The sequence below is a fragment of the Mya arenaria genome, chromosome 8 (genome assembly GCF_026914265.1).
Source record: "Mya arenaria isolate MELC-2E11 chromosome 8, ASM2691426v1".
Lineage (NCBI taxonomy): Eukaryota > Metazoa > Mollusca > Bivalvia > Myida > Myidae > Mya > Mya arenaria.
The window spans coordinates 49,792,389-49,806,918 of NC_069129.1; the positions used below are offsets into that span (position 1 = coordinate 49,792,389).

Sequence of the window (14,530 nt, forward strand, 5' to 3'; positions counted from 1 at the left end):
TATAAAGATGGGAAAACAAATACATTATACCAAGTTATACGGAATAAAGTGAAATTCTACGAACAGGAAATCTATCTTCGAACTATATGAGGATATTTAATATGCACCCGGACGCAAAAACATACAAAGAGAAAATTATAAATAGCCATGACCGTCATATCTTTTACCAATACCATGAAAAGACACAAAATTCGTCCGCAAAAAATATAAATAGCCTTTAGCGTCATGCTTTTGCCAATACCAGTAATATATTTGAAAACGCGTAAACAATTCGTCAAATTCCTGCTAACCACAGTTTAAGAATGGAACAGATACTTTAAATATATTCATGATGACTTGTTTCTATAATTTTTACAACTGGTATTTTCTTAATGAGGCCGAAAATAAATAAATAATTGTTTCCACTCACATCTCGAAATATAATAGGTTAGGTAGGTATAACTATGTTTGTTCCTTTTTAGAACAGGGATTCTCTACCAAACCACCAAACCGACCTATACTGAAGTGTAGAAGTTTTGAAGAAAGTTTTAACTATAAAATGGTTAAATTTTGTCCACTCAAATGAATTCATTTAGTGGGATTCTAATGAAACTCCATTCGGAACACCTCGGCCATTTGCCATCGAAAATAACCTCGGATGGTTGCATGAGTAGAAGTAGTTCGAAAAAATAATAATTTTCATGTGTATTGTTTATTCTTAGTTCAAATTGATTTCCATTGAAGTCTATTATTGCAAAGATAAATTAAGATTCCTAAGAGCAAAGTTCTTAGGTTTAACTACTAAATGGAAATAACAACGCGATCTACATGAAGCGTAATAAAATGTAAAGAATTCTGACATTGTAAACCGTCCATATACATCCGAGGTTGTTTTCGATGGGAAATGGCCGAGGTGTTCCGTTTGTTCATTGACTTAAAAGTTGAATAAACCAACTAATCCGCTGCCTGTGTGGCCTTTTACCTATATACTTACGTGAATAGCTTGGAATTGCGCACGCACTCTTGTCAAGTCAGTCTGTATTCACATTGAAATCTTTGTTCAATGTATTTCAATAGTTGGACATAAAAGAAGGAAAATATGTTCAAGTTAATGATATCTTGGTGCTGCATTATAGGTACATATGCAATTCATTTTGTTTATATATCTTTTTTTATTATTTCAATTTATTCGAATATAGAATAGAAGTTTCGAATTCATTCAGTTAACGAATTACTAAAACTAAAATAAATTATTCAATTATTTAAAGTCTGTATACAAAAAAGACATGGACAATATATCAGCTATCATTAAAATTGGGGGAAAACATCATATTGCGTTTTATATGCTTAGTTCTATCATTTTGCATGTTTTTGTCGGCGTTTTTTATGTTATTGCTGCTGTTGTTGTGAAGGTTGTGGTGGTGATAGTGTGTTGCAAACGGCGAAACGGGCGGAAAAGGTTAAAAGAAGAATTAAATCTATTTCAACATGGAAACGCTTTCTATTGATGCATATTTTCACTGGTGTTATTAAATTAGATAACGCTGAATACAGGCAGAAAAAAAATAAAGGATAAATAAATATAAGCAATAAAACTTTAAGATTTTATTAAGCCATATTTCTTACTTTATCTTTTTTTCTAAATAAGAAATGATCAATCGGGTTTGTAATACAGAGTATTTCGTTTTAAAATAATGCATAATAGAGTTACCAAACGTCTAATTTTAAAATCTGTAAAAAATAAAGACATGGATAAAGGCAGAAAAATTAGAATTGAGTCATAATGTGATTGAATGATAATGTGATTCATATAAGGAAAAATATTTGAAAATCACTCATTTGTTGTTATTTAACGGTCTTTCCGATGTTACTTAAGGGCATCTTTAAGTCATGAAGTTTATATACATACCTGCAATGCCACACCGCAGATACAATGAAGTATCGAGTTCTAAATGATATATATATAAAAAAAAAACTCAGGTCAGATTCAATCTTTCCTTAAAGGTGCACAATATAGGCTGATGCCAAAAGAAATGCATTATTGTGTTTAACTCATTTGACTTGATCGGACAAAACAAAAACAAAGGCAAATGATTTGTGCGCAGATTAAACAGAATTAGCGATAATTCTGCGCTTTTAACACTAGGGAATTTCTGGCCACATAACTATTTATTGAAAAGAAGACTATAAGTATCTTCCATGGCCGAGAGTGTAAGATAGGTTCATTCCGACCCGAGCGTAGGGTGTAATCGAGGTTTACCGAGTTTCCGCAAAACACCCTGCGCAAGGGGTCGGGATGAACCTATCTTACACGAGCTGCTGTGGTAGATGCTTTTTCTCCCACCTCAGTTAAACAAAATTAAGAAAAAATGTATTTTTTTGCTGGAACTGTTTTGTGCTTAGTGAAAATAATTGCGTATAGATATGCGATAATCCGTGGTTGTCATGGATATTCGCGCAGTGATTCAGAGTATGTAAATTGTCTGATCGGTCTTTAAATAGTTCTAAGAAGAGTGAAGCATTATTTCTTGAAAGGTGCGTGAAAACTGTTTTCTGGTGACATTTGAAGCGAGAAATAATTAACTAGCGTTCTAAATATTGTCACAAGACAAGGTTTCCATGATGCGCTACAGACGACAGTCTTCAACAAGGGAGGTAATTACAATGTGGTGACCATTAAAAGAAGTTCCATACGGGCATTTTATCTTCGCCCGTGGGCAAGATAAGAATTTCTAGCATGGTTAAATTTTCGGATCTACTTATCTGAGGTGGGAAAAATGTTTTATCTGTACAAAAATCAATGTTTTTTGTTTTTGTTTTGATCATAAAAGTGAAATGAGTTAAAATAACAATGCATTAATTTGTTTTTACATCAACCACCATTATATAAATATCATATGGCAGCATGTGTGACATTGATATTGTCAACCCGAGAGCAGAATGTCACCCAAGGCGTTAGCATCAAAAATGTTGCAAATGTTTCTGATACTCAAATATCTCTTTTTCCGCAAATGGGATTTTACCATGGTTGTAGACAATAGTGAGGTATAATAAGTTCAATTACTATGGCCTAAGATGTACAGTCGAACCCGGTTCGCTCGAACTTCCATGGATCGGCGAAAATACCTCGAACCTCGGAAAATTCGAGCCAAACGGTGATGCTTACCTTCAGTAGAAAGAAGTCGGTACTTTACAGCAAGTTTGAGTCAACGAGGAAATCGAGCCAAGCGAGTTCGAGCCAATGGGGTTCGACTGTAAATATATTTTAGTGAAATTATAATTTATTTACTCGTAAACTTAAAAACATTATCAAGGAATATGATAGGGGTTGTATTTTAGTTGTTTTATATTGAATAGAGTTTTAGAGTTGATTTAAAATACTTAAGGCAATACGCCCATGCATACACAAGCAATAAAACAGCCGTATACATGTATGTGATGTTTCATAGTAAATGATCATCCAAACTTCAAGACATTTAAGTACAAATTTTAACAATTTTAAGTTAATAAGAAATAGTTAGATGGCATCATTATCCATTAAGAATTTACTTCATGTCATCCAACTATTACATAAATGAATCCATAATGAATATAAATATAACTTTCTTCAATTTAGAGCCTTTAATGCGCACAATATAACTACCTGGACAATTTGAGAAGTGTATTCTACAAATTAATGACATTTGGTCGTATATAATATTTATTACCACGGATCGCGTACTGGACTGACAAACACGTGCCTAACAACTAACACTAGACCACGGCTCGCGTTTCTAGGCTGACAAACAAATGTATTACCGCTATACCACGGATCACGACACAAGACTGACAAATACTTGTCTAGCCACTAGACCACGGATCACCACACTGGGCTGACAAACAAGTGTCTTACCACTTACATTAGACCACGGATCGCAACTCTAGACTGGCAATCAAGTGTCTAACAACTTACATTAGACCACGGATCGCGACTCTAAGCTGACAATCAAGTGTCTAACAACTTACATTTGACCACGGATCGCGACTCTAGACTAGCAATCAGGTGTCTAACAACTTACATTAGACCACGGATCGCGACTCTTAGCTGGCAATCAAGTGTCTAACAACTTACATTAGACCACGGATCGCGACTCTAAGCTGGCAATCAGGTGTCTAACAACTTACATTAGACCACGGATCGCGACTCTAAGCTGGCAATCAAGTGTCTAACAACTTACATTAGACCACGGATCGCGACTCTAAGCTGGCAATCAAGTGTCTAACAACTTACATTAGACCACGGATCGCGACTCTAAGCTGGCAATCAAGTGTCTTATCACTAGACCACGGATCGCGACTCTAGGTTGACCAACAAGTGTCTTACAACTAGACCACGCATCGCGACTCTAGGCTGACCAACAAGTATCTTACCACTTACATTAGACCACGGATCGCGACTATTGGTTGACAAACACGTGTCTAACCACTCGACCACGGATCACGACTCTAGGCTGACCAACAATTGACTTATAACTAGACCACGGATCGCGACTCTTGGTTTACTAACAGGGGCGTAGCAAGAAGGTTTGTGATGTGTACACAAGTACTTCCCCGGAAAATTATTGTTTACCAGATTGTCTGTAGTGATTTCTCGTAGCATTCTGACCCCTTAACGTATCAAAGTTTTGTCAACAAAAAGATAATGGTTTAATAGATATATAGAGGGAATGAGGTTGCACATAAAATGATATTGATCATCCTGACACCATCCGATAAAAGTGATGCCATAATAATCATGATGGCTGACAGCTACCACAATGCATTTTTAGGCAAAAAAGCAGTAATATGTATGGAACGCCGGCACTGTCTTTCGTAGTCCAAAAACTTTATTATTGCGTTTGTTTCTTATTACATTATGTACCAAGTGTTTTACATGGTGTACAAACATAGTTATGTTATGTCAGTTTATCTTTATATGTTGTGGTTTTGTAATTATATTATGACAGTTTTTATTATATTATGCGGATACATCTTTATATCATGTAGACATTATATTACGTTATGTGCATACTTTATTATATTATGTCCATACTTTATTATATTATGTGCAAATATCATTTTATTATGTCCATATTTCAAACCCGAATTTCCTAAAACATGTTACTCGACGAACCAACTACCCGCTAATTTCACCGAAATTTTCCAGACTAAAATGCATTATTACGCTATGGCATTATCAATTCAACACGTGTACCCAAGAGAAACAATATATATATATATATATATATATATATATATATATATATATATATATATATATATATATATATATATATATATATATATATATATATCACGATACAGGTGAGATGGAAGTTTTGCCAATTATCACAAGTTACAGTCACCACATCATATTCTTACTAAAAAATGATAAAAAATGATAAAAAAATAAAAATAACAAAAATAAACGGACAGGGGCGTGGTGTGTCAAAACAACGCAACCTGCCCCCGTGGTGTCTACCAACTTACATAAAACCACGGAGCTCGACTCTAAGCTGACAATCAAGTGTCTTACCACTAGACCACGAGTCATGACTCTAGGCTGACAAACAAGTGTCTTACCACTAGACCACGAGTCATGACTCAAGGTCGACAAACAAGTGTCTTACCACTAGACCACGAGTCATGACTCAATGCCAACAAACAAGTGTCTTACCACTAGACCACGAGTCATGACTCTAGGCTGACAAACAAGTGTCTTACCACTAGACCACGAGTCATGACTCAAGGTCGACAAACAAGTGTCTTACCACTAGACTACGAGTCATGACTCAATGCCGACAAACAAGTGTCTTACCACTAGACCACGAGTCATGACTCTAGGCTAACAATCAAGTTTCTTACCACTTGACAACGAGTCATGAATCAAGGCTGACAAACAAGTGTCTTAACACTAGACCACGAGTCATGACTCAATGCCGACAAACAAGTGTCTTACCACTAGACCACGAGTCATGGCTCAATGCCGACAAACAAGTGTCTTACCACTAGACCACGAGTCATGGCTCAAGGCCGACAAACAAGTGTCTTACCACTAGACCCCGAGTCATTACTCAATGCCGACAAACAAGTGTCTTAACACTAGACCACGAGTCATGACTCAATGCCGACAAACAAGTGTCTTAACACTAGACCACGAGTAATGACTCAATGCAGACAAACAAGTGTCTTAACACTAGACCACGAGTCATGACTCAATGCCGACAAACAAGTGTCTTAACACTAGACCACGAGTCATGACTCAATGCCGACAAACAAGTGTCTTAACACTAGATCATGAGCCATGGCTCAAGGCCGACAAACAAGTGTCTTACCACTAGACCCCGAGTCATGACTCAAGGCTGACAAACAAGTGTCTTACCAATAGACCACGAGTCATGACCTTAGGCTGACAATCAAGTGCCTTACCACTAGACCACGAATCATGACTCTAGGCTGACAATCAAGTGTCTTACCTCTAGACCACGAGTCATGACTCAAGAATGACAATCAAGTGTCTAACCACTAGGCCACGAGTCATGACTCTAGGTTGACAATCATGTGTCTTAACACTAGACCACGAGTCATGACTCAAGGCTGACAAACAAGTGTCTTACCACTAGACCACGAGTCATGACCTTAGGCTGACAATCAAATGTCGTACCGCTTGACCACGAGTCATGACCTTAGGCTGACAATCAAGTGTCGTACCGCTTGACCACGAGTCATGACCTTCGGCTGACAATCAAGTGTCGTACCGCTTGACCACAAGCCATGACACTAGGAAGACCAACACGTGTCTTACCACTAGACCACGAGTCATGACTCAAGGCTGACAATCAAGTGTCGTACCGTCTGACCATGAGTCATGACCTTAGGCTGACAATCAAGTGTCGTACCGCTTGACCACGAGTCATGACCTTAGGCTGACAATCAAGTGTCGTACCGCTTGACCACGTGCCATGACACTAGGAAGACCAACACGTGTCTTACCACTAGACCACGAGTCATGACTCTAGGCTGACAATCAAGTGTTGTACCGATTGACCACGAGTCATGACTCTAGGAAGACCAACACGTGTCTTACCACTAGACCACGAGTCATGACTCTAGGAAGACCAACACGTGTCTCACAACTAGACCACGAGTCATGACTTAAGGCTGACCAACAAGTGTCCTACCACTAGACCACGAGTCATGACTCAAGGCTGACGGTCAAGTGCGTTACCGCTTGACCACGAGTCATGACTCAAGGCTGACAAACAAGTGTCTCACCGCTAGACCACGAGTCATGACTCTAGGCTGACGTTCAAGTGTCTTACCGCTAAAACATGAGTCATGACGAGTCATGACTCAAGGTAGACCAATAAGTGCCTTACCACTAGACCACGAGTCATGACTCTAGGCTAACAATCAAGTTTCTTACCACTTGACAACGAGTCATGAATCAAGGCTGACAATCAAGTGTATTACCACTTGACCATGAGCCATGACTCTAGGCTGACAATCAAGTATCTTACCGCTTGAACACGAGTCATGACTATAGGCTGACAATCCAGTGTCGTACCGCTTGACCACGCGTCATGACTCTAGGCTGACAATCAAGTATCTTACCACTTGACCACGAGTCATGACTCAAGGCTGACCAACAAGTGTCTTCCCAATATAACACGAGTCATGACCGTGGCTGACCAACATGTGTCTTACCGCTAGACCACGAGTCATGACTCAAAGCAGACCAACAAGTGTCTAACCGCTTGACCACGAGTCATGACTTAAGGCAGACCAACAAGTGTCTTACCAGTAGACCACGAGTCATGACTCTAGGCTGACTTACACGTGTCTTACCGCTAGACCACAGATCGCGACCATAGTTTGTCAAACAAGTGTCTTACCACTTACATTTGACCACGGATCACGACCCTAGGTTGACAGTCAAGTGTATTACCACTAGACCACGAATCACAACTCTAAGTTGACAGTCAAGTGTATTACCACTAGACCATGGTTCCGCCACATTTTAAATCTGACCACGTTGTTTGTTTGTTTGTCTTTATGAGGGACTGTCCGCGCCAAATATGGCTTTCCAACGGCACGTCTCAGCCACGATTTAAATGTCATGAGTGCCACGAGAAAACTGTAACTTAGTTCCCAATCACAGTTATTTTGAGAGTTAAAGCACCTAAAAACGGGATAAAACATTCCTTGATTGAAACCAGTATACTGAGTACTCCAAATTTCCCAGTTATACTCTTTTAATGTCATATATGGCGCCAGGCAAGCTACTGGTACAAGCTTTTTCATGTATTTCGGTATGACTCCGCCGTGGAATAAAGCCCTGACACTCCGCACCCGAATCTTACGTTTTTCCATCGGCACTATGCTATCGGTTTGGTTTGATTCTTACCACAGACTCTATAATTTATAACTGCTTTACTCTTCAGTGGTGTGTAAAGGTAACGTGTTTGATAATCTTTTGGACGAGTTTTGGCAGTGGCGCATGCGCAATAACCCTGAGTTCGCGAGTAACGTTGGCAACAGCAACTACACTGATCTTCTTGAGGACTACAGCATCGCGGCTATCGACACGCGAAAGGTAAGCCACGCCCAAACAATAACATTTGACGGCAGTAATGGTCTATACACCTTTCTTAGATTATGAAATTCAATTAGGCGGAATGATAGTTAAATGCTTGCTAGCATGCGCACACCGCCCAATAAACCACTTTATATAACCAATTTAGTTACGACTTAATATAACGTCTCGTACATTTTCTCACTACCTGCCATTGTTTTGCAGGAGTGGCTTGAGGATTTTCTGACCAGGGTGAAATCCTCCGTACAGCGGAACTCGCTTGACGCAGGGGATAGCGTCACGTATGACGTACTTGTGGACACTATTCAATCATGGCTGGATGGTTACGAGTGGAGATAGTTAGGAAGATTTGTTTAATCTTATGAATAATAAGTTTGTCATAATGTATAGATGTACGTTGTTTAAAACTGGCAGTTTCAATTTACACATATGCCTTAGTTTAGCAAATTCATAGTCATTTTTCATATGCATATGCCTTTAAACTAATTCGCAGAAATGTTAAATACACGTGCCTTGATAGCCACAAGAAGTTGTTTATAAGGTAGACTAGAATATTTTGATCCAAAATTGGCCAATAGATTCATATTACCCATATTGGTCAATGGTAATGTTTCCCATATTGGTCAATGCAGTCATAATACCCATATTGGTCAATGCAGTCATTATACCCATATTGGTCAATGGAGTCATATTACCAATATTGGTCAATGGAGTCATATTACCCATATTGGTCAATGCAGTCATATTACCCATATTGGTCAATGCAGTCATAATACCCATATTGGTCAATGGAGTCATATTACCCATATTGGTCAATGGAGTCATATTACCCATATTGGTCAATGGAGTCATAATACCCATATTGGTCAATCAGTCATAATACCCATAATTCAATGGAGTCATAATATCCATATTGGTCAATGGAGTCATATTACCCATATTATTCAATGAGGTCATATTACCCATATTGGTCAATGGAGTCATAAACCCATATTGGTCAATGCAGTGATAATACCCATATTGGTCAATGGAGTCATAATACCCATATTGGTCAATGGAGTCATAATACCCATATTGGTCAATGCAGTCATAATACACATATTGGTCAATGCAGTCATATTACACATATTGGTCAATGGAGTCATAATACCCATATTGGTCAATGCAGTCATAATACCCATATTGGTCAATGGAGTCATAAAACCCATATTGGTCAATGGAGTCATAATACCCATATTGGTCAATGGAGTCATATTATCAATATTGGTCAATGGAGTCATAATACCCATATTGGTCAATGGAGTCATAATACCCATATTGGTCAGATGATTTCATAAGGAATCTTTAAAATTGTTGTCCATAACTTAAACTAAATTCATCAAATGCCTATGAAATATAAAGTGACCACTTAGTGAAAACATTCTTTAACTAAAGATGGATTATTTTAACTTTACATGGCTAATTTAAAACAAAACATGCTGATCCTAATAAGTGCATACATAAACGTATACAAAATGGGAGCCAAATAATACATATCTTTGTTGATGAAGTTGTCCACATAACCTTATCGCAAACCTGACTCACTGTAGCCGCATACGCCTCTTCGCCACCTCCACTGCAAAGGGCATCTCTTTCCGGTTTGAATGGTTGGCCACTTCAGGTACCGTGGACGCTGTAACATTACCATTTATAATAAATATCGATGCAGTAAATTATTTTCAATAAGAAGTTTATATATATAATAAAACAAGTATCACTAATTTAAAATAACAATTGTTAACATGTTAGTTAAGTAGTTTTTATAACTATATAATTTGAATTCTTAAAAAAAAAAACAAAAAAAAAAAGGAAAAAAAAAACTAATGATTGTTTCATTAACAGTTTTTGATATATACACTAAATCAGTTTTATTTGTTTGCGCACAATCTCATTTCATGAGCCTTTTCCTACCAGTTGAATTAACTTAACCACGTTTTAGACTTATACAATGAAGCCCCGCCAGATGTGAAACTCTTATTTAAAATATTTTATATTTGTAACATACTCTAAAATGAATAAGCATATTCTGCCTACTGCGAGTTCGGTTAAAGAGATCTTGGGAAAGGATGCTGGCACCTTTTAGCAATTTTCACTGTAAGGAATTTCTAAACCACAGAAAATGCTTCTTCAATTTCGTGTAGTTAAAAAGAATCATGAATTTGAGATAATTGATATGTTTAATAAGAACCTTTTAAAAGAAGTTGTCCATAAAGTTTAATTAATTCACCATAACAGGCTATGAAATATAAAGTGACATACTTAGTGAAAACATTCTTTTTCAGTGAATTGTTTAAAAAACAAGTGCTGAGGCAACAGTGCAAACACAAACTTATATAAAGATGTGAGCAAAATAATACATACCCTTTGTGATAGAAGTTGTCCACATAACCTTAACGCAAACCTGACTCCAAGGTAGTCGCATTAATGCTCTCGCGCCAACTCCACTGCAAAGGGCTATACTCTTCGGTTGATGGTTTGGCCCATTCAGGTACCGTGGACGCTATAACATTGATCATTTATAGCAAAATCGTGCGGTAAATTATTTCAATCAGTAGTTTATACATAAAATAAGCAAATATCATAATTAAATAAAAAAAAGTTAAACATGTAAATTATAGTAGTTACAACATTTATATCATTCGGAAAAAAAAAAAAAAAAAAAATTTCAAAAAAAATGAATCAATGTAATTGCAACGAAATATAAGCTAAAATGAATAAAAGCAGTTTTTATATGTGTTTTGCACTCTCATTTCATGAGCCTTTCCTACAGGTTTATTATAATCACGTATATACTTATACAAAGAAGCCCCTCCCCCCACAACCCTTAAAACATTTCACTTAACATATTATATTTTCATACACGAAAATAAAAACTCATTTTTCTTCTACTGTGGGTTCGGTTAAAGAAATCTTGGTGAAAGGATGCTGGCACCTTTTGCATTTTCACTGTAAATTTCTAAAACAACGAAGAAAATTGCGTTTTTACATTTCCTGTATTTAGTAACAAATTAAATATAAATTCGAAAGATCCTTGATATGATGTTAATACATAATTGATTTAATAGAACGCTTTAAAAATGTTGTCCAATTTGCTTAAAACTAATCATCATAAGGCTTTGAATATAAAGTGACCAACTTATTGAAACATTCTTTTAACTTAAAATGGATTATTTTAACTTTAGGATGGATATATAAAAAAAAACCAATGCTGATTCTAATAGTGGCATACTACAACTTCTACAAAAAATGGAGCAAAATAAATACATATCTTTTGTTGATGAGGTGTCCACATACCTTACGCAAACCTTACTCCAACATGTAGCCGCATTACGCTCTTCGCCAAACTCCACTGCAAAGGGCATCTCTTTCGGGTTGGATGGTTTGGCCACTTCAGTTACCGTGGACGCTGTAACATTGATATTTATCAGAAAACGAGATGCGGTAAAATTATTTCAATAAAAGTTATCATACAATACAGTATCATAATAATAAATAAACAATTATTGAACATGGTGTATTAAAGTAGGTCTAAGCTAATATCATACGAAATCAATTAAATCATGTTATTTTAACACTATAAGCATATGAATAAACTCAGTTTATATTGTTTTTGGCACTCTGATCTATGACCTTTCCTACAGGTTTAATTATAAATCACCTATAGACTTATCCAAATGAAGACCCCCACCCCCAGATTAAACATATTCACGTAAAGAAATTATATTTTCCATACACGAAAATGAAACAACATTTTCTGCTTACTATGGGTTCGGTTTAAGAAATATCTGGGAAGGATCTGGCACCTTTTAGCATTTTCACTGTAAGATTCTAAAACCCCAGAAAATGGGTTTTCAATTCATGTAATTTAGTAAAAAAGAACATTAATTCGAAGAATCATTGGCATTTTTAATAGAATAATTTGATTTATAAGATCATGAAAAAGTTTGTCCATATACTTAAACAATGTCATCTAAGGCTGATGAATATAAAGTGACCAACTTAGTGAAAACATTCCTTTTAACTTAAACAAGCTGATTAATTTTAACTTACGTGGATAATTTCAAAAGAAATGCTGATCCTATAGTGCATACAGAACTTATACAAAAATTGAGCAAAATAATACATATCTTTGTATGATGAAGTTGTTCCCACGATAACTACGCAAACCTGACTCCAACTGTAGCCGCATACGCCTCTTCGGGACCAACGTCCACAACTGCAAGGGCATCTCTTCGGTGTATGGTTTGGCCCACTTCAGGTATCCGTGGACGCTGTAACATTGATATTTATCAGGAAAAAATAATCGGTAAATTATTTCACTAAGAAGTTTTATATAAATACGCAATATCATAATTAAATACACAATTATTGAACATGTGAATTAAAGTAGGTATAAAACTAATACATGACAAATCAATTAAATCATGTTATTTTTAACAAGATACGCATATGAATAAAATTCAGTTCATATTGTTTTTGCACATCCTCATTTCATGAGCCTTTTCCTACGTTTATTATAAATCACGTCTAGAATTATCCAAATGAAGACCCACCCCCAATGTAAAACTTTCCTTAACGAAATTATATTTTCCATATCCAAAATGAAAACCCATTTTTTGCTACTGGGTTCGGTGAAAGAAATCTTGGGAAAGATGCTGGTCCCTTTAGCATTTTCACTGTAAATTTCTAAAACCAACAAAAATGCGTTTCAAATTTCATGTAATTTAGTAAAAGAATATTAATTCGAAAGATCATTGATATTTTTAATAAAATAATTGATAATAAGAAACCATTTAATAGTTTTGTCCATATACTTTAAACTAATTCATCATAAGGCTATGAAATAAAGTGACCACTTAGGAAAAACATTCTTTTAACTTTAAGATGGATTATATTTAACTTTACGCGATGGGATAATTTAAAAAGAAATGCTGATCCTAAAAGTGCATACATAAACTTATACAAAAATTAAGCAAAAATAATACATATCGTTGTTGATGACGTGTGTCCACTATAACCTTACGCAAACCTGACTCCAACTGTAGCCGCATTACTCCTCTTCGGGGGACAACTCCACTGCAAAGGGCTCTCTAATGGTTGGATGGTTTTGGCCACTTCCGGTACCGTGGCGCTGTAACTACCATTTATAAGAAAATCGATGCAGTAAATTATTTCAATAAGAAGTTTATACATAAAAAAAAATAGCAAGTATCATAATTAAGATACAATTATTGAACAGGATTAAAGTAGGTATAAAACTAATATCAAACTAATCAATTAAAAATACATGTTATTTTAACAATATAATCATATGAAATAAAATCAGTTTTATATTGTTTTGCAACTCTGATCTCATGAGCTTTCCTACAGGTTTTTATAAATCCGTAATAGACTTATAACAAATGAGACCCCCAACCCCCAAATGTAAAACATTCACTTAAAGAAATTATATTTTCCATAACAGTCAAAAGGAAAATGAAAACCCATTTCTGCTACTTTTCGGTTAAAGAATCTGGGAAAGATGCTGGCACCGTTTTAGCATTTTCACTGTAAGATTCTAAAACCCCAGAAAATTGCGTTTTCAAATTTCATGTATTTAGTTAAAAAGAAATATTAATTCGAAGAATCATTGATATGTTTTAATAAATATTGATTTAATAAGAATCTTTAAAATGTTGTCCATATCACTTAAACTCATTCCATCATAAGGCCTATGAATATAAAGTGACCACTTAGTAAATACACTTTTAACTTAACTTTATGATGCATTATATTTAAAAAAAACAATGCTGTGATCCTAATAGTGCATACATAACTTAATAAAAATTGAGCAAAATAATACATATCGTTGTGTCATGAAGTTGTTCCGACATAACCTTACGCAAACTGACTCCAACT

General features: G+C 35.9%; 1 protein-coding gene across 1 annotated transcript; it reads left to right on the top strand.

Annotated features, from left to right (window-relative positions):
- The first annotated feature begins 981 nt into the window (after positions 1 to 981).
- On the top strand, positions 982 to 8,932 carry LOC128242527 (uncharacterized). Its single transcript, XM_052959700.1, has 3 exons — positions 982 to 1,115; positions 8,442 to 8,593; positions 8,798 to 8,932. The coding sequence occupies exons 1-3, from the start codon at positions 1,079 to 1,081 to the stop codon at positions 8,930 to 8,932; spliced, it is 324 nt and encodes a 107-aa protein (XP_052815660.1). The 5' UTR covers positions 982 to 1,078.
- The last annotated feature ends 5,598 nt before the right edge of the window (positions 8,933 to 14,530 follow it).

Bases quoted from the DNA above. Each gene is read 5' to 3' on its own strand.
- LOC128242527 (XM_052959700.1), top strand. From the start codon at position 1,079: ATGTTCAAGTTAATGATATCTTGGTGCTGCATTATAG. The intron at 1,116-8,441 runs GTACATATGCAA...TTTACTCTTCAG, and splicing joins ATCTTGGTGCTGCATTATAG to TGGTGTGTAAAGGTAACGTG. The intron at 8,594-8,797 runs GTAAGCCACGCC...ATTGTTTTGCAG, and splicing joins CGGCTATCGACACGCGAAAG to GAGTGGCTTGAGGATTTTCT.